The 19,974-nt window shown below is 44.5% G+C and overlaps 1 protein-coding gene across 7 annotated transcripts in view; it reads right to left on the minus strand.

Annotated features, from left to right (window-relative positions):
- BACH2 (BTB domain and CNC homolog 2) overlaps positions 1 to 19,974 on the minus strand; it is a 187,873-nt gene that overhangs the window by 12,655 nt on the left and 155,244 nt on the right. For all 7 annotated transcript variants that reach the window (XM_042016346.1, XM_042016344.1, XM_042016342.1 and 4 more), the window contains one exon: positions 7,049 to 8,593. In XM_042016346.1, the coding sequence (XP_041872280.1) occupies positions 7,049 to 8,593 (1,545 nt within the window). The remainder of the gene's footprint in view (positions 1 to 7,048; positions 8,594 to 19,974) is intronic.

The following is a 19,974-nucleotide window of genomic DNA, read 5'->3' on the forward strand; positions in this document are numbered from 1 at the left end:
TCAGACTCATTTCCTTCACCATTCACAGCATTTTTATTGCCTGTCTCCCTCTTCGAAATCAGCTGTCAACTGAAAAAAAAATACCAACCCACCAAGCTTTTGGCATGGACACAGTGAATAACTGCACCAGGGTGTTGCTGCAGTGAGAGGCTAAAGTGTTTTACATCTGCACAGGGCAAGACTCTCAGCTGGTATTTATCATAACAGAGTGGTGAGTCATTTTGCAAGAGCCTGCAACTGTGCAGTGGGTGGGATTCATGTGACTCACCCAGAGCTGCCTGAAATGATGGGTTGGGACTACCTAGTATCTGGGTCCCTTCAGATGGCAATGCATCCTGCGCGGCTTCTCCCCGCTTCTGGCTGCAGAAGGAGTGGACTTAAGACTCAGAAAAGATTCTGCATCTTACATTATCTATAAGGAGGCGAGAGAAACCTTACCTGAGGTGTCTGAAAAAGACAGTCAATCTTTTCTAAGATGCAAAAGAAAATCCCAGCGAGTATACTTTCTCGAAAAGTTTTCTTTCTAATAACTATGACTTTTTGGTTCAAACTATTTCAAGTTAAAAATATAAGTGGGATCCCTGCTCCTTCCAGGAGTTACTCCAGCCAGAGCTAACCTCACAGAGCTCCAGAATCTTCCCTTATCAGCACAATTACTCTTTCCATGCATTTTTACACCAGCAGCACAAGCTCATTATCCACCACACAACAAACAAGCTGGCACCTTCTACCACCACTGCAGACTCTATTGCCCTGACTCTGGCTGATGACACCCAATCCACCCTGGTGAAAAAGGAAATCTGGTTAGGATTTTGTGGCATTTTCCCCCCCATATTAATATTAGAATACCAGTGTAAATGTCAATGCTTTGAGTGGCTAAGTCAGAGCAGCGATGTAGACAGACAGGGACAGTGACTGACTCAGCACTTGCAAGGCCCATATATTACCAATTCCTTCAAGCTTCACTAGTTAGTGCCAGCTTGGATCATATGCTAGTTACTGCTGTCCTGCTCATCTACTGTACTAGTTACTGCTGCTGCTGCTGCTCTCCTGCCTCTCCTTTTTGTCTGGAATAAAGGAAGGAGTCTAGGACCTGTATTCACTCACATTAAAATATAAATGTCAACTGTTGGGAATTTCTTTATCCTATGCCTAACCTTAGCTTTTTCATTCTTCCCTTGTATCTATATTAAGACATCATCTTCCCTGAGCTGCTAAGTGCTAATAAAGGCAATGAACTTTCCAAGCCTGACTTTAACATCACAGAAACTAAAAGGACTAATATATTATCCATAAGAAAAAACAACCATTATGCAGTGGGTATGGGAAGGTGGAACTCATCATACCAGTTGGTCAGTTGCTCCAGAGCTATAAGAAAAAAACCTGCTGCCTTAGTGCCCTCAAATCCTGAAAGCCTCTGACACTTAAAATTGCTGTCCTTGGAAGGCTCTCAGGACCCACCCAAGCAACCCAGCACAGGGGCTCAATCATACTAATGCCTTTTTTATATGCAGAAATGGGTACTTTGCTTCGCACAAAAGAGCCCAAGATATCAATGTTGTTTTTCCAAGTACTTTCCTTAGCATGCAAGTCTGTCTTCCACAAACACTCAAGAAGAAATTAATTCCAGGACAGGAGCTGAGGTACGTCCACCTGCATTAGGGGCTCAGTTGCCTACATGGTATTTCAGGCACCACTTGTGGTCCTACAGAATAGGGACCTATTCCTGTCCTGGTTTCACTTGGACAGAGACTATCTAAGAAGCACAAAGACAATGGGCCATCATTTGTGTAAGAGATAGCCAAGATGCCCTCCCACTCATTTTCTTATCCCACTGTCTACTGGCACAGGTAAAGCTTCAAAAGCTTTTTCCAGGTGTCAACTACACCAAGATGGCAAAGGACTGCAAAAGGAGAATGGTGAGCCCAGGCAGTGAAGATCTACCATTCTGTCAATAAACCAGGCTCTAAATTGTCCCATTTCAGATCAGCAGGTCCCACTGCAGACAGTGAGTTCCATCTGACACAAGACACCTGATGGCCCTGTAGTGGCATGGGGTCAACTCCAGCCTCACCTTGTGAGGGCCATGAGAGGCATTTGGGTCAGCAAAAGCTGCCTGAGAGGGCACTGCAATGGACCTAGTGGAGGCAGCCTGGGTAACCTTTTGATTTGCTACCTGCCTCACAGACATAGGGGACAAGGCTAATCCCATGGCTGAGTGCTTTAATGCAACAATCAGGAGATGTGGATGGGGTTCTCATCCTTTAGCCCGTGACTTGGACTTGTATTCAGATCACACACTGCTGGTGCTCAGAATGCTGGGCTGACCTCTTCCCATTCATGTCTTGCAGTGTCCCCAGCTTTCAGCTCTTCAAAGGGCACAACAGTACGATACTTCTGCCCTTTAACAGGCTTCTCTGAGACCAGGGATAGCACAGAAACACAGACAGAAGCCACAGGTGCACTTAAGAATGGAAGATCAGGCAGTGAAATGAGAGGGGTTAAAGTACAGTATTTCTCTGAAAGGTTTGCTTTTGCAGCTCAAGAACTGGAGTCCTTTAAGAGCTCATGCAAGGTCTTCAGATCAGGGTATAAAAGAACTGGTTGTAGGGCTCCACGAAATAATACAGCGTTTAAAAGGACCCTCCTGAAATTTCAGGCTCTCGGTGTTGTTGTAATCCAGAAATTCTTTGCTACCAGTATGGAGACCATTCCTACTGAAGAGAGGAAAGAAAACAAAACTCCCATGAAGTTTATCTTACAAGACTGATGTTTGACAAACCCCATTTAAACAGACATTGAGAAACAATTCCCAGTGCTCTGCTGATGCCATCCTAGTCAGGAGAACATCTACCAGAAAATGATCTGGAGACCAATTTTTCTCACTTTCAAATTTGCAAACCTAGTAAAATCAGGAATGCTGGGGTGACTGCTCATCAAATTCTGGGGAGGTATCACATACCACAGCAAATTAAACCCTTCACATGTATTTTTCTTGGTTGCCCTTCTTTCCATGTAACATTCTTCACTGGGTAGGAATATTAAGCAGTGAAGCAGACTCAGATTAGGTAACTCAGCACAGTTCCAGTAGATTCCTAGTGGAGCAACATTGGTTTACTCTTTTCTGGGGCTCTGACTTGCAGTATTTTGCTAAGCACCAGCAGATGAACAGAGAAAGGGTGGCTGCCTGTCACTTAACATGGAGGGGTTTTGACTCTTGCTGAAGGTTATTTACCAACAATATCCTCAAAGGTCTAATTGCATTAGCTTTGCTTTTATGAAAATTTCCTTTGAAAAGTGACTCACTAACCCAGGCGGGAAATTCTTTTGAAATATGGATGAAAAGACATTGAATGCAATTCTCTAGATAGTTCTTGGAAAACTCCACCTCTTACCTCCTCTTGCCCTTGTTTATTTTTTTCCTCAGAAAACTCACTTATCAGATTAGACTGAGCTGAGATTTCTTTTTAACTGGTTTAGTAGTACAATATTTTTTACAAATTTTCTATCAGAAAATTAAGTACTCTTAAGTACTTGATGAAGAAAAAGAATACCAAGAAAAGTAGGTAGTGCAGAAGTTTCTGTTCCTAAGTAGGTTAACAGATTGACAGACTACTTCCTTCTCAACAATTCATTATTTCAGGGCTTATTGTTTTGTTGTTGCTATTTTAAGCAGGATTGTCAGAACCTGCCTGTAAGCACTGAGCTTTAAGTCTTCTCTCTAGTATTATATCTCAGTAATTGATTTTTCACAACCTGTGGAGGCCTGAGAGAGCTGAGTGAAAAGAGCAACACAAACTATTAAATATTTCTGTGAAGTCCCAATAGCTCAAGGAACAGCCCTGTTCCTGCAAGTCTGTACCATGGGTACACCCCACACTGCACTTGCTGCCTCTATCAGGAAGCCTTAACAAAGGGAGATTGCAGAAGAGTCTTGGTGGCTCCAGGAAGGGAAGCAATAGGCAAGCACATCCTGGAGAGGATTTACCAGTGGTGTTACAAGGACTGCCACCTCCTCTGACAATTGTGACTGCCATCTGCACCCCCAATAAGACAGAGGCTCGTCACAAGGTGGGGTCACCTTCACCCACATGACATCATGCTGAGCCCTAGCACCCCATTTGTGGCACTAAACAACTTTGTCTATGTGCTCCTGAATGGCATCTGACTGTGGGAAAGCAGAATGCCTGAAAAAAGCAGAGAGAAGCCTTTTACCTAGTTCTCACACAATCAATACATCAGCAAATGATGGTTTGTGACACTAATTCTGGCAGCGACAGCACTCTGGGAGCCAAATTAAGACCAACTAGGTCCAAATTCCAGGGGAACTGAGCAGCCCTGTGAGATAACTGATGGTCAGAGTCCGCCAGGCTTATTCCCATCAGGCCATCCCACCCCGATGGAAGCTGACCTGCAGCAGAAGAACCTGCATGGCCACTCTCCAGAAGGGCAAGCGTGTCACCCCCAGATATCTTATCAGGTGCTTTTTGAATAAAAGCCCAGAAAACACTGTGTGTTCTGATATGGAGGGGGAAAGGGACCCCATCTGTGAAGTCATCGGGACAGGAAGGGCAAAGCAACAATTTCAAGAATGGAGAAAGATTCCCATGCAGCTTGCAGAGAGGTGAAGAGCAGAAAGCTGTCCATTTCAGACAGCTGTGAGTCTCTCCTGCTGTTTTCATCACAGCCAAACTGCTAAAAGTAGGTAGAGCAAGTTATACAAGAACTTCCTGCTGCTGTTACATATTTTCTGGTGTCTGGTTTAAGATACCCTTTACTGAGGTTTCCACAGCAGCAGATCTTGCAGGATTGCAGGATACACACCCCAAGTCACTGTGTAAATACAGTATTGTTTAATGAGGCTGCAGTCTGTTCTTGTATTGGTAACAACCTTCAAAAGATCATTTTTGAGACAAAATCTCTACCAAAGTACTGGTGTGATCTGTTTACCCTTGGCTTGTTCAGGATAGTGCAGTGCAACCTCATGGAGCATTAATTCCTCACCACATTTTTAATGCTTAGCAGTCCTAATCAAAACGCCCTGGGTATAAAAAAAAAAAAAAAGCCAAAAAAAAAAAAAAAAGCCTTATCAGCAGTCCCAGGGAGAAAACTTGCTCAGCACAGTTCAGAAAATCTTCCCCAGAGGAAACCAGCAGCAAAACCAGGAGTGGCGCAAACCTCTCCTAGCACTGTCTCAGAGCCAGATGTCTGCCTGCCAGCAGCACACCCAGATGGCCTCCTGTAGCTGCCTGTTTGCTCCTTCTGTGTCCCCCCTCTCATCCATGGTCTCCTGCACATATTCACATACCTTTTTTCTGGGAAACCACCACCAGTCCCCTATAACCCTCTAATTTCACTCTTCCAGGCTCATTTCTGCTGCAGCATATCTCCGCACAATTAGGTAATTATGACAGCTAATTAATTATCAAACCTCAAAAGACTCACCTCTGCCCTCTGTGCTGCCTCATGCTGAGCAAGCAGCACACATGGGTGGAGATGGATGGTCCCTGGTCCCTGCTGCCCTCTGCCCCTCGTAAAAGCAGGACTTCACTGAGAACCCAGCTGTGGCCAAACTGAGCTGCTGCAGAGCTTCCCAAATGAGATCTCCTGCACAGTATCCCAGGGAGCCTCCCAAAGAGACTCCTCTCCCTTCTGCATTGTCCCCTGCTTACGACATCGGGATGAAGAAGAACTGTCCTCTCAGAATCACTGGTCCAGTGTTACCAGGGTTTAGGACACCAGAGGCTCCCCAGGCTCTTCAGCCCTTCCTTAAAGCTAAGCAGCTAATTAAAGGAAGCACCCACATCCGTCAGAAAAAAGAAAGCCTGGAATGTAGCTGGAATAAAGACTGAGGGATAGAATTAAGTTCAGTCTTTTCATCCCTACTCCATAACTAAGCCCACATGGCTCTGAACTGGGTGCTCTGAGAATATGAACCCCCCAAAGTTGCACTCGTTTCTCCCCACACTGAAGCACAAGCTCTCAGTGGAGTTTTTCAGCATTACTAGAGGAACCTGATATGTGATTTCACCCAGATGTTCTCTAGGTCACGCAGTTTCCTAATGAAACCCTGTGAATCAACAATAAACAGCCCAGCCACTTTCTGGGCTCCACAAAACATCTCCTTGATTTAAGTCTGCCCTCTCACTAGTGACTTCACACAGTTTATTTGGTTATGGTTAGCCAGTTATCACTGCAGCATCTTCAGCTGGCCCATCTCTAGCTTTAAAGAGGGCCCCTCTTTCTCCCGCCTCTCCTGGCAGAACAATATGGAAATTGACAGCTTGCTTTTCAGCCCCAGATCATTCTGTTGTCATTCCCTGAACAGTCCTGGAAATTAAAGGATAACTTCTCTCTGAAACCATTTGTGCCATGGCTGCTAGAGCTCACCACCAAACCAAATGTCCCAGGCCGGGAACATGATCTCAAGCTGTCACATAATAGAGGCAAAACCCAGTACCTGAACATTCAACATGCACACACACACACACACACACACACACACGGGAAGATGACTTGAATGCCATTCCCACAGCACAGGGTGGCCAGCTATGCAATTGTTTAAGTAATTTTACACCTCTGCTGGCAACATGCAGCATTGGCTCTTCGAGTAGGCTGCCCAACCCTCCGTGTCAGGAAAGGCACAGCTTGAGGTTGCTCCAACACACCCGCAGCAATAACGAGTGGAGCAGGAACCACCTCAGCAAATTAAGAATAAGGAGCAGTGCTTTGTGCCACGAAAGTAGGTGAGGGAGGGAGGAAGACAGAACATTGCTTGGAGACTTCTAAGCACATCAATGCACTCTCATCATTCAGCAGTTTGCTATTTTCCCATACCCAAATTTTTACAAGTGCAGAACATCTCAGAGGTCAAGCAGACCTATAAGTCAACCATGTGCACTCAGCTGATGAGGGAACAACCAGAAGTTACTCTTTGCCTTTATAAACAAAGAAAGTGCTGGGAAAATGCAAAGTCATTTGAGAGAATCAAGGAGTGATTAATTGGGTCATAACAACTGTGATATATGTACTTATCTTAAATCCCTACCTCATGCCCTCTGTCTTGCACAGGACATGATTCACTGTCTGCTTCTGAGAATGACCCAGACTCATCGCTGGAGTTTGTTCCATAGGATGGCTCACATTTAATCTGGGGTCGGACTGGGTTGTACAATCCATCCCCCACCACGCCGGGCTCCTGGTGCTCGGGCGCCAGGAATCGAGGGCCTTGGGAACAAGGGGAAGAGGAGAGCTCACAAAGACGCAGACTGCAGGGAGAGCCGCCGCTGCCATCCTCTGCGTATGAGTAGGAAGAGCATGAGCTGGAGGTCCTGGTTCTGGTTTCCAGAGGAGGAGAGCGAGGGCAAACTTTAATTGGCACTGGACAGCTGGTGTTCGGCCGCATCCTTCCCGGCAAGTGATCAGCTGTCAGTCCGCTGTGCGAATAGGTCTGAGAGCTGGGGAGAGACTGGCTGCCACCAGCCCACAGACCCTTTGGCACAGTCTCAGTGAGGTCTTTGTCCAAGCTGCTCACACCAGAATATGAATGCACTGAAGTGTTTACTTGGTCACAAGCATTTGAAGAGAATATAACACTCCTCCTGTCCAGTTCCCCTTCTTGCTTACAGAGAGTTTCAAAGCCGGGCCCCCTGAGTGGTGATCCCACTGTGAAGCTGGAAGCATCCTTCTGCATGGCATGGGACTGTCCATAGTTCCCTGTGAAAGGGACATAATCAGTTTTGTGGTCACCCTGAGTTGTCCCTTTTTCAAAAGGGCATGCTGGACTCCTGCCAAAGTGCTGTTGGGAAGTGCTGGGGAAGCCAACCAAATCTATGCTTTTTGTTCTGTTGAAGAAAGACCGCAAGCAAGAAGGAGAAGACCCACTTTTTGGCCTGTCAACACAAGTGGGGCTTGGCTGTTTCCTGTCCATTTCAACATCGCCTTCTTTATCCCTGATGTCAGGTTCATCTCCAGACAGGCAAAGTGTGATGCTTTCTTCATCGTTCTCTTCATTCTGAGGCTCACTTTTTATCTGCCCCATAGCAAGTCCTGATTTGAGGCCATTTCCAGAGCTCTCTTCGCTGAATGTGCTTGCAAAACCTGAGGTACTGATGTGTGATGTGTTGTAGACATTCTTGGTACAAGCAAGCTGGTATTTCTTGTATCTGGGGTACCGTGTTACTGCATCTTTATCCAAATTGTCCTTGCTATCTCTCAGCATGTCAGAGTCAGGCAGCATCCCTTCGCCTTTTTCTGCTCCAGCAACAGTGGTTTCAAAATTGAAGGGCTCTTGGTGCATCCTCTCCCTTGGGCAAGATATTTTTGACGTCTCCGATTCCATCGTCTCCTCCTCGTCTCCATCGGAGTTCTCCTCATCGTGCATGCGCTGACAGGTGGTATCTTTCTTGCACAGAAACAGGCCATCTTCGTTGTTCAGCAGTTGTGTCTGAAGGAAGCTGAAGCAGGAGTCCTCCAGGTTGTGCATGCGCAGGAATTCAGCGCAGTGGATGACCTCCTGGATGTTTTCTCTGCTGAGTAACAGCTTAGCAGTGTAGGCGAACTGTAACAATGGACCAAATCCCCTGACAGTGACCTGCAAAAAGAGAGAGGGGAAATTGCCAGCATTACCATCAGCTCTTGCTGTCATCCCAAGTCCTTCATCATGTGGTTAGATAAACTAACAGATCTGGCATTCAGAAATAAATGCTGCTCAACACCAGCTGTTCTTCTGTCACACCAGCAATGATGCTACGTCCAGCAACTAGCACTGCTCCCTTTATGTTGCTCCTGTACATCACGGCACAGGTTGAACAGAGCACTATTTTTCCCATGTATCTTGAGGACCTATGAACTAAGTCTCTGTCCTAATAAAAGACTGACAAAACCAGCCTGATGTGGACACTGCTAAGTCTTACGTGGATCTCATTTTAACTGTGCTACAGCACCCTACCATGAAAGCACCAGTTAAATTTTAATTCTTCTGCCCTGATGGAAAATCCAATGAACAGTGGTTTCAATCTTAAGACATCACTTAAATCCAAAAAGTGTTTTGGGAAGGAAACACTTAGTCTTACAGCAAAATTCAACAGAAAGCATCTTTCTGCCTCTTTCGAAAGCAAACCATTTCCTTTTTTTCTTCTCAAATTTTTTTGCAAGCCATTGCTGAATACGTAATAGGTAAGTACTGACTGCATAGCTTTCCTCCATCCCATGGAGATTATTCTCCTCATACTGTTCCTGATTTTAGTGAGCCTGAGGTACAGCTAACAGAAAATAAATTAATATTTATAGTTCAAATGATAGAAATTATGCTGAGTCCCACCTCAGTACTTAATTTTCCACCGTTTTCTTTGTAGAAAGAGTAAAAACTATTTCCAGGAGAGTGATCTCCAGTCAGCTGTTCCAGGTCTGAGTTATGCACTGCTACTCATCTTGTTTTCTTACCATACCATCTATGTTTTACATTAATATGCCATATATTTAAAAATACACACTTTCCCCCCTCCCCATTTTTTCAGTGGTATCTTTACATACAGCTATTAAATAAGTTGCCACATGGTAAACTAAAGATATTGTCTGTCTTTGACAAAAATGCGCTGCCACTAACTTCCGTTAAAATTTTTTCTCCCAATGGGCGTGAAACAAGGGGATTGGAAAAACTCTACTCTTCATAAAGCAGCAAGAGGCTGCTTCAGAACCAGAACTCAGCAACAAGGATTAAGGTTTCTGCACAAGAAAATTCAGTGGTTTGGCCACAAGGTTGAGATTTGGAAGACCACAACTCAATTTCCCATTGCACCAACCATCTACTACATGACCCTGCTAAGTCACTTCAGTGTCAATTCACTGAGATGCTTTCTTGGCTTTCTTGCAAGTAGCACTCATTTATCCGAGTTCCCTGTGCTTTGCTTACCAGAGAAAGGCCTCTAGATGGGATTCAGCATGCCAACACCTGCATGCCTGTGTGAGGTTGGGATGCACGGCCTGCAACCTCCTTCTGCATGCAGAGGTCTCTGGCAGGCATCCCCAGCTCAGTTTCTTCTTTTAAAACAAACAGGAAGAGGAAGCACTGCTGTCTCCTTTTTTTGCAAAATGGCCTAAACACTAGCAAGTAGGAGACCAGGTCCCTTCCCCAGGCTGTGGGGACTGAAACTCCCATTTCCCAGCTCCTCAGAAGGGTGTATCTGGGATGGCATGGGATACGCTCAAGGTGAGTAGCTTTTTACTATTCTTCCAATTGAATTAATGCCACCGAGCAAAGAAGCTGCTCAAGAGGCTGGTGAGCCATGAGGCCACAAATTTGCGATGGTCTAATTCGTGACTAGTGTGTATCTGAGTGAATAATTTGGTTCATCTCAATGAAAAGCCTATAAATCCCTATACTGCCTCAGGAACAGTGGTGGAGTTCCCAGATTTTTATAGAAAATCCTGACTTCCAGAAACAAGCCTTTGTTATTCATAGATCTGTACTTATGATGGCGGATTATGAAGACACCACAAGTGGTGCAGATTTTGATGGGGAGAAAAATATTTTAAAACACCTCTAAAATTGCTCCCAATAGCTATTCCATCCATAACATTACTCTCTATCTGCTATTTTAAGAAGCAGTGCATTTTCATGCACATACTTACACACTTGCACGTTCCTGTTTTACAATACGCCTCTGGTACAGAACTGCCAAGATTTACAGCTGGCTATTAAACCAATCTCTGCTTTATCTGTGTTACACTTTCTGCCTATTTGTTAGATTATCAGCTCACTAAAGGCCTATCTGCATTTTATCTATGCAGCATGATTAACAAAATTGCTCGGGAACTTAATGAGCTACTCGCAGGCTGATGGTAAGATCTTCAGTGTGGGGGCTTACATATTGCCGCATATCTTGTAAGCTCGGCAGCAGCATAGGTCTGCAGGGGCTCTAGAGCACAAACCCAGCTCTCCTGGCAGTGGTGTCACTTGGCCACTAGGTGGAATGGCTGGAAAGCAAATTAAAATAATTTCCTGTGCTGGGCCAGGGTTTCACCTGCCTGCCTGCCACCCCAGCGCAGGCACTCTGCACAGCCTCGGGCTGACTCATACAACCCCACAGCAAGGCTGTCTCCCACGCTGACACAGGCTTTTGCTCCAGGTAAATCACCACGATAACAAACAGCAGCAAGGCAGCTGTTGGAGCTGCTCTGCGCTGGATGTATCGGAAGCAGAGCCTGAGACTGTGCCGTGGGCTCCCCACGATGCCCAGCAGATGCCTCACGTGAAGGACAATGAAAACACCGAGCAAATGTGTGCCTTGACTTCCTTAGGAGATATTACCCAGTGACACAACCTTCACTCTCACAATCTTCAGATCCAAAGGGAGAAAGTTTCTTTTCAAGCACCCGGCGCTTGTCATTGCCCTCAGGCAGAAATCTCTCAAGTGCCAATTCTTGAAACTGCACAAACAATAACTTTGGAAACAAACGGGTGCAAAGCTTGTTGCCAAGTGTGAAAGCCAGCGCAAGCTCTGCAGCCTGAAGCTGTCTAAATATTGATTCGGCTCCCGTGGCAGGTTCCCTGCCTCGGCCCCACCAGTTTTGGGACTGCTTGCATCTGATGTATTCTGGCAGGAAGGCTGCAATAGAGCCGCTGGAGCGTGACTATGAACACCGCACACTGGGAAAGAAAAGGCTTTGAAGCTGCATGTACTACCACCACACAGGCATTTCTCTAGGAACAGATAAGGACAGTCTTTTAAAATTATTTAATCTGACTGATGCATCCCAGTGAAAAAAGTTAGTGAAAACAAGTTGATCTACGTTTGCAGAAGGAAAGAGGTAATTTCTCTGATATAACAGTCTTCATTTACATGCGACAGAGACTTTTGTTGGATGTGTAAAACCCATGCCAGCAACAATCCCAGGGGTATTTTTCCCCTATTGAAAGTAAGATGTCCAAAAGTTGTTTGCTTTAAAACCTTATTTTCTGTCTAACTGATGTTTAAGCAGGCAGGTCAGTTTGGGGGAGCCTCCACTGGGCACCCTGTCCAAGCTCATATGCCAAGTCACTGTCTTTCAATCCTTTACCTTATTCCAATTTCTACCCATCTCTATTGTCTAAATGGAATTGACTGGCTACTAGAAAACTGGGTAGAGAAAACGTAAAGCATACATATAAAACAATGCCCACACAGAGAGAAAAGCAAAGCAAAGATCACAGCTTCTTGGAGGTATGATTTCTTTCCCTTATGTTTCAAGGCAGGGTAGGAGAGGACTTCTTCTGTGTTCTTGGAGCATGCCAAACAGTCCACCAAGACTAAGCATAAAGCACTTTATTTGTCTTGCTTCTGTCCCCAGCTGGTCTTGTAGGCATTAAAACCCGTCTAGTGCACAGAGAGCACGGGTACTGCAGCCCTACCTAAGGAACCTGGCACACCTCCTTGCTCTACAGCAATCCGAGACCAAGTCCATGTGCAGCTTCTGCCTCTGCTATGCTGCCATAGGTACACCGTGCTCAGTGTGCAGTAGGGAGGTCTGTGTCAATTCAGCTTTGTGGTGATAACAAGCCTGACCACTGCTAAGGTGAGAGAAAACAACTCCTGCCCTTTATCTCCTTGTCTTTCAGACTGAGCTAGCTGAGCTGGGGGATTTGTGTTTTGTATGGCCATGCCCTTGTGAGTTTGTGATATTGAGGAACAGGCTGGAAACAATGCAATGATATGATCACCATCAAGAGATGTTAATCAGCATTAGCCATATTGAATTTACCAGCAAAATACAGACAGCAGCCCTGCAGAAAATAAGCACGCAAAGTCTATTTTAGTTCAGTTCGACATTGCTTTTCTCCTTACAGACTCCCGGGGAGTGCAATGCTCTGGTTAGTCCTAATTGATTTAAGTGACCAGACTTCCACTACTTCCTTTGGGAGATCATTGCCAGACTCTACTTAAAACCTCCTTGTGAGGAAATATTTCCCTTATTTTCCTCCATCATCTCTCATTATATTTCCTTGATGCATTCCGGGTAATGTTTTTTCCTTTTGGGGAAATAGTTGTATTGTTTTTAGACTCTCTGCCTTCCCTTTTTGGTTGGTCATTACCGAAAAACTGGCTAATTCAAGGAAAAGAATATTGATCACTGTCGGATGGGAGAATAAGAAGCTGAGAAGACAGTCAGCAATAAATGCTAGTAAAGGAGGCAGCATTACAGATGCAAACAGAGCATGTTTAGCAAAGCATTCTTCTAGTTCTGTACTATTCTAAAATTAGGAGGAGGGTTAGCTCGCTTCCACATTGGGAACAGCATCTTTTTGTAAGGGACTTCTAGGTCAGAAATTCTATTTTAAATGTAGCTGTACACACACAGGCACCGTGGGAGACACAGTACCGTGGGTGAACTCCCTCTGGCTCCCCACTGTATCCGTGTCCTCGGTGAGGGCTGATCAGGCATGCCATGGAGGCCTCTGTGCTGTTCTGAACACACGGGATGTGGCCTCGGAGCACATGCAGAGGGCTGACATTTCTGCCAATGGGCCGGACTCACTGTGCGCCGCAGAGTTCATCAGTGCACGCTCATTAGTGAGCTGCCCAGACTTCCAGATGTCTCAAAATCCCAGACAAATAGACAAAATCCTCCAATTCTGCACAGACAGTATTTCTTATGGGGGGTGGGAGGGAAGGTTATTTCCAAAGGAAACACGGATGTCTGGTAACCCTGCTTGGAATGGCATCTGTATGAAAAGCTGCATCTGGAGCAGGGAAAGTCAACCCCTGCAAAATGCCAGCAAAGTCTGACTTCAATTTAAAGAGGGGAAGAGTGACTAAGGGCAAAAAAAGATCACTGTAAACATGTAGGAATGTAAAACTTGGCAAGGCAATATCTAAAATGGAGCAAGGGAATGTTTACAGTAATCTGATGCAAACTAACATCAAGAACAGAGAAGAACTGTCTAGTTTGCTATGGGACGCTATTGGCATTTGCAGTGAGAAGAAATTAAAATGTAGGGATTTTTTTCCTGACTCTTAACCTAACAGTCAATTCAGAGCGATCTTGGAAGGCTTTCCAGGGAAGATGATGGATACTTTATGTCTGAGTAGTGCAAAGGAAAACTAACAAAGCACAACCTTGTTCTGGAGAGCTGGGCTCTGGGCTTTAATTTAGTAGACTTTTCCAGGGCTAATTTCCGTGCTAATGAGGGCACAGTGCCAATGATCTGCTAGAAAAGAGCAATAAAGTTCAACAGCAAATGTACACGCAATTGTTCCTTTCCAAATAAAGCATACCTGGGGCACATGCAAAGAACAAGCTCATTGGTGGTGGTGTGAGAGGGCAGAACCCTCTCCTCCCCTCCAGGGATATAACAAAATCTGCAGCACATTAGTTGCTAAATCCTACTGAATTGGGGGTAATTTAGGTGGTGAGACCTTCAGACCCACTGAGAATGCACAAGTCCTGACAGAGCAGCGCAGGCACACGTTATTATCTTTACACATTTGAGTAGACTTCTTAAAACTCAGTAGGAGCACTGATAGGTTTGTTGTGAAGCACTCAAGCTGCTTGTAGGTTAATGGTTTATATTTTTAGTATTTTGGTTTTCAGGTTAAATTCATCATCAGGCACCTAAGAACAGTTAGAAACCCCTCATCTCTAATTTCCAATCATGGATTCAATTAAGCCATTTTGTGGGGAAGGAAGAAAGAAAAATTGAATCAAACCTCACATGCTGAATATCAAATCTCTTAAAACAACTGGGTAGAAACATAGCAGAAATGTAACTGTTTCTTGCAGAACTCCAAATGAATCAGTTATTCGCACACTGTTTCATAGCAGGTCTACTGTGGCACCCCCTTTACTGGCCCTTTCAGCATTGCTACTGTAGTCTAAAGGCACGTGTAGAGCCTTTTAAATCCATCTCAGCCCTGACGTTGTCTAATATGCCCAAGCATGTAGCCAACAAACTACCAACTTCTCTCTCAGCCAGCATGTTCCCAGCACTACAAGTTATATAATCAAACACATGCTAGAAAAATAAGAGATAAGATTAGTGACAGTTAACTGCTGCTATTTTTTTTCCACAGCCTGAAGAAGGTCTCTGGGATTAAATATTAACTCTAATCTTATTTGCTAAAATTAGCACACGGTGTATTCTTTTTCTTCTACAGCCAATTGCAAGTATAGCACAGGAGTTTTTTTCAGAGTGTAATCTGATAACCAAAATCAGTTGCCAAAGCTGTTATTCCATTAAGAATTAAGAGACTTCCTGGTTATTTACTTGGTTATTTTTACCTGGGATGGTGAAGCCTGGCTTTTTCCTAGCTTGGGCTTACTTGGTTTTGGAAAACTCTCTGAAAGATTTAAGTATATTACTAGGCTCAAACAGGTCAGTCACATGTGCAAAACCAACAGTGTTAAGACATCACAGTTTGTTCCTATATATGCACACAGGCAGGAATTGTTTTGAAACCCTGATCCTTTTACATAAGGTGGGAACATGCAGGATGCAGGAAAAAATCAGAAGAGATGATAAACAGCAGAGTACTTTTGTAAGGCAATGCTACATCAATATTTTACTGTATTTCCCCTCTTTGATTTAACAGCATTTAAATGTTCTCTCGCCAACAGCTTATAGATGTATTTCCTTTGTTTGCTCACAAGGCTAAAGTGAGTGATCACTCTTTAAAAATTCCACTTGGGTGAGAAGCATCAGATGCTGGTATTTGTATTATGTAAGCTTTTAAACAACAAAGGAATGTACAAGTTGCTGATAGAGAAGACCAACAAAGAGAGGACTTTGTTTTCACCCTAAAAACACTTTTAAAATTAAGTGGATACCCTGCCAGCCCTAGTTTAACATCCTGCCTCTTCTGGTAGTGCATACAAATTTAGTGCAGGAGAGTAACCTGAAGTCCAAGTGGCAGTGTGGCCTCTCACATGGCATCACGTTGCAGGGGTGGGAGGCCACCACACCATCACCAGGCATTCCCTGGGCATGAACCAGGGGAACAGAGAAACTGGACACACAGCTTCTTTCTTTAGGAGGCCCATTACCTAATCATTAATTTCAAAAGTCCCCCTGGAAAAATTGCCATCTGCAAAGCCACACCCTGAGTGGTCTAAGGGTATCCTGGTATCTTTCCAGCGCATCTTCCACAACAGCCTCTTGAGGCTGTCAGACTGAGAGCTTCAAGAAGATGCTTACCTGCCCTTAGTGGTGCTTTTACAGATTATGTCACACTGGAAGTGCTTGTCCAGCTTTTGGTTTTGTGCTTTCAAAAGATAAAACCCTATGAGTGCCCCCCTCAGCCTTCCCCCCTGAAATCCCAGCTGCTGGCCAGACAACAAATTTACACTAGAAGCCCTGATTGCCTGTGTGAGTGTAGAGGGAAACCAAGTGACTTCTCATTTTCCTCTCTCTGGCATAATGAACACGTCCAGGGGCACCACGAGCACTTCAAAGAGCCTCCTCCCTCAGCACCCAAAAGGGCTGCAGAGACCAATATCCCTTAGTGCCCACAGAGCATTCCAATGTGGCAGGTGTGACTGCAGGAGGTGAGCCGGGGAGGAAGGAGAAGTCATTCATGCTAGACTCGCCTCGAGGATGGGAAGCAATAATTGCAAACTGTGTCCAGTGCTCCGTGAGAAGTGCGTCAGCGCTGATGGCGGGGCAAGTGGCTTGGAATTGATTGCCAAGGGCAAAGCTGGTGTAAACAGCCGCTGGATCGATGACCATGTTATCGGTTATGTCAGCGTTCGGCCGCACGTGATTCATGGGTGGAGTGTGAGAGTTGAGGCACCCACATACTTGGGCTTGTCTGAATCAAATTCACCATGGCAATGGCCCCAGCTTTGAAGTATTCTCAAAACCCCAAGGCCTTAAGCCTGGGGCCAATAATGTCAGAGGAACCAAAGGGGAAGAGAGAATCAGAACATATTTAAGAAATTAAAAAAATAAACTAGAGTGTAATAGAAGTAAAAATAGTCTCTGATCCAAATGCAATGCTTATTTTAATCCACAACTTCTAGTTTTATTTCTTCTCAGAGTTACTGAAGCCAAATTGAAATTCTTTCAACCTTTCAAAAGTGAGACTGGTTTCAAATCAAAGCAAAGAATTTAGTTTTGGAAATTATGACAGTATCCCTGCACATATTCAGCACCTCTGAAAATTCTGAGGGGAAAGTAATTTTCTGAATTTGCCACACTTTTCAGAAAATACACTGTTTATTGAGAAGGAAGGTAGAAATCATCAGGCACAAGCCTCAATACTTTGCTGCAGACACATCTCAGTGCAGGAAACAGCAGGCGTCTCACAAAACATCGAGGAATACACTTGGAAAACTGAAAGGTTATGGGACTGGAAGATGCAGTGCTCTTCCATAGCAGGGATGCACTGCCTGCATCACATCTGCTCGGAACACTGGTCACTGCCAGATGCACCCACTGGGGAGCCCTAGGTTTTACCATTCACAGCAGTCTTCTGAGCAGAAGGGGACATTTGCCCGCATGGCTGCTCCTCTGGGCCACAGAAAAGCTCTGCCATGAGAAGCTGGGCAGCTAAGGGAGGCAGGTCTGTGCTTCACCTCCCTCTGCCACCTCACAGCAGCACAACACCTTCAGCAAAACAGCTCTTGGACTGGAGGGGGAAACCTCTTAAACTCCTGCAAGCAAACCTGCCACATGATACCTGTCAGAGTCCTTATTTTAAAATCTCACTTAGTAACCTGTTTTAAAGTCAAATACAATTTTGTTATTTTTTCCTAACTAATTCTGTGGCTTGGGGTATGTTGTTGATGTCAGAGGATGTCTGGAACATAACAAGAACACAGAAAATTCCAAGTTATGGCCAAGAGAGTACTTGCAGACAAGCCTAGGTGAAAAGGCTTTGGGAGAAGAACTTGGAGGCTGCTAAGGTGAGACTCTGGGTGAAGGTGTTAAAAAGAAAATTAGAGATGAGGATGTTTCAAACAACCGTTTCTCTAAAGGGACAACATGGCCACAACATTACTCAATCAACAAAGAGCATGTAAAGAAGTGGCACTAATTAGCAGTTTAAACACTCACTCATGAACTGGAAGATACAGAAAAGGGAGACATGGCTGTGATATCTGGCTGTTTCAAATACTTTTGTTTTTTCCAGTGCTACATGCATCTTAAGAAACCTAGAACACAGTAACAAAGGATGACACAAGAAGGTGGCTCAGCAGAAATGCTGCCTTCTCTCCCTGGGTGCCTGTGCAAGCCATGCTGAAACCAGTGGGGAAGAAACAAGCAGAAATGAACAGATTTTAACTGAAAAGAATCATCAGAATTAAAGTACAACTCTAATTTAAAATTAAAATTAGTTCCACATTTTTGCAAAAGGAAAATTAAACTGACCCCAAGATTAAAAAAGAAAAAAAAAAAAAAAAAGAGAAAGTGTTAGCAGTAAGGAGGGGTGAGGAAGGAGTGGGAAAGCTTTCACAGAATATAAATTGTGAGAGAAGAGTCTGTGAAAGATCTGTTTAGGTGCATATCATGAGCCAAAGGGGTAGAAAAAGAGAAAACAAAAGCAGTTTAAGAACTTTTAGAATGAGGAAAGAATCTCTAAAAGCCTCCAAATTACATTAGGAAATATCAAAATAGGCAGAAAATGAAGATGCATGTAGAAATTTGCTAATTCAGAAGGTGCTTAGAGGAGTGGCTCAGAGTTTCTGAAGCTGTAATTAATATACAAGTAAACACAACAACACTGAAAAATTGCCAAGATTCGTAAACTTACCAATACTCCTCTTTCCCAGGCATAGCAGAATGTATTTATTTATGCACACGAACTATGTAATAGTGTATTAAATACACAGTGCATTAAATACACTGTAATTACTTTATAAAAACAAGGAGTACTTCACAGCAAGCCACCTCACTACAAGCCCTACTATTATACTCCATGCAGTGTAGGAGAGGAAGAAGCACGCTCTGTCAGATATGATTTAAAAAACCACAAGGTTGCACTCTGAGGAAGAGCACTAAATCAGAAGACAAAGGAGCTAGAGGAGAAGCAGGCTCAGGAGACCGGGCTGGGTAACATCCGAAGCAGCTCACGGGTGCTCTGCCATAGTTTCCACGGGGCTGACAACACCCGTGCTTCTGGCACTGCCTGTCACCATGTGCTGGCATGGCACAGCAGATAAAATCACTGGCATCCTTACATTGGGGCAGCAGACAGTGCTGCCCAGCAAATACCATAACGCTTCAAATCCAGAGATGCTCTTGCTGGGCTGTGGATGGAAATGAATGTAAAAGGCTTTACTATTGCAATTCATGAGGTAACCAAGCAATTACAACTATTAACTGGTAGGCTGAAACCCTGTAAAAGTGACCCAGCTTCCTACAAGCACCTGATTTTTTAAAACAAAACCCTGCCAAATTCTGCATTCGTTCCAGTTTTCCTTCTCCTGCCCTGCCTTGCCATTTAATTTCCGGTATTCAGATGTGCAATTTTTCTGCCATCACCTTGTTTTTGTTCTTGCATGGCTACAACAGATCTGAGGATTATGGTGGCTTTTGTTCCACTGCTTGGTGTTCACATTTCATCAATGACATCTGCTCAGCTCAGCAATGCAGATTTGCAAGGAGAACCAGCCACTGCTGAGCTGGCAAAGTTGGTCCCCTCCCATCCTCCACAAGGAGCAGTTAACTCTTCTCTCGGTGGCCCCAAAGGTTAACTAGGCTCTGTAAATCCCACCAGAAAAAATCATAGGCATTTGCCTTTTTGCTGAGATTTCATGTCTGCTATGAGCAAAAGGTAAATGGCTCTTTTAGTCCCTAAAGAGTGCAGGCTTAGCAGGAGTGACCCATAGTAAAGAGGTCAAAGGCAGGGAAAGATGGGAAGGTTGGGCAACAGCATCCCAGTGCAGCCACAACCTTGTGTCCAGCTCTAGGCTGTTCCTAAGGACAGGACTTTCCCCTTTCTGCTTCATACATGATATTTTTAAGATCTACCCAGAAACCGAGGGGTAGAAAATGCC

This window comes from Corvus kubaryi, unplaced genomic scaffold, assembly GCF_017639235.1.
Source record: "Corvus kubaryi isolate FWS band 111438036 unplaced genomic scaffold, C.kubaryi_AGA036_p1.0 split3-73, whole genome shotgun sequence".
Taxonomy (NCBI): domain Eukaryota; kingdom Metazoa; phylum Chordata; class Aves; order Passeriformes; family Corvidae; genus Corvus; species Corvus kubaryi.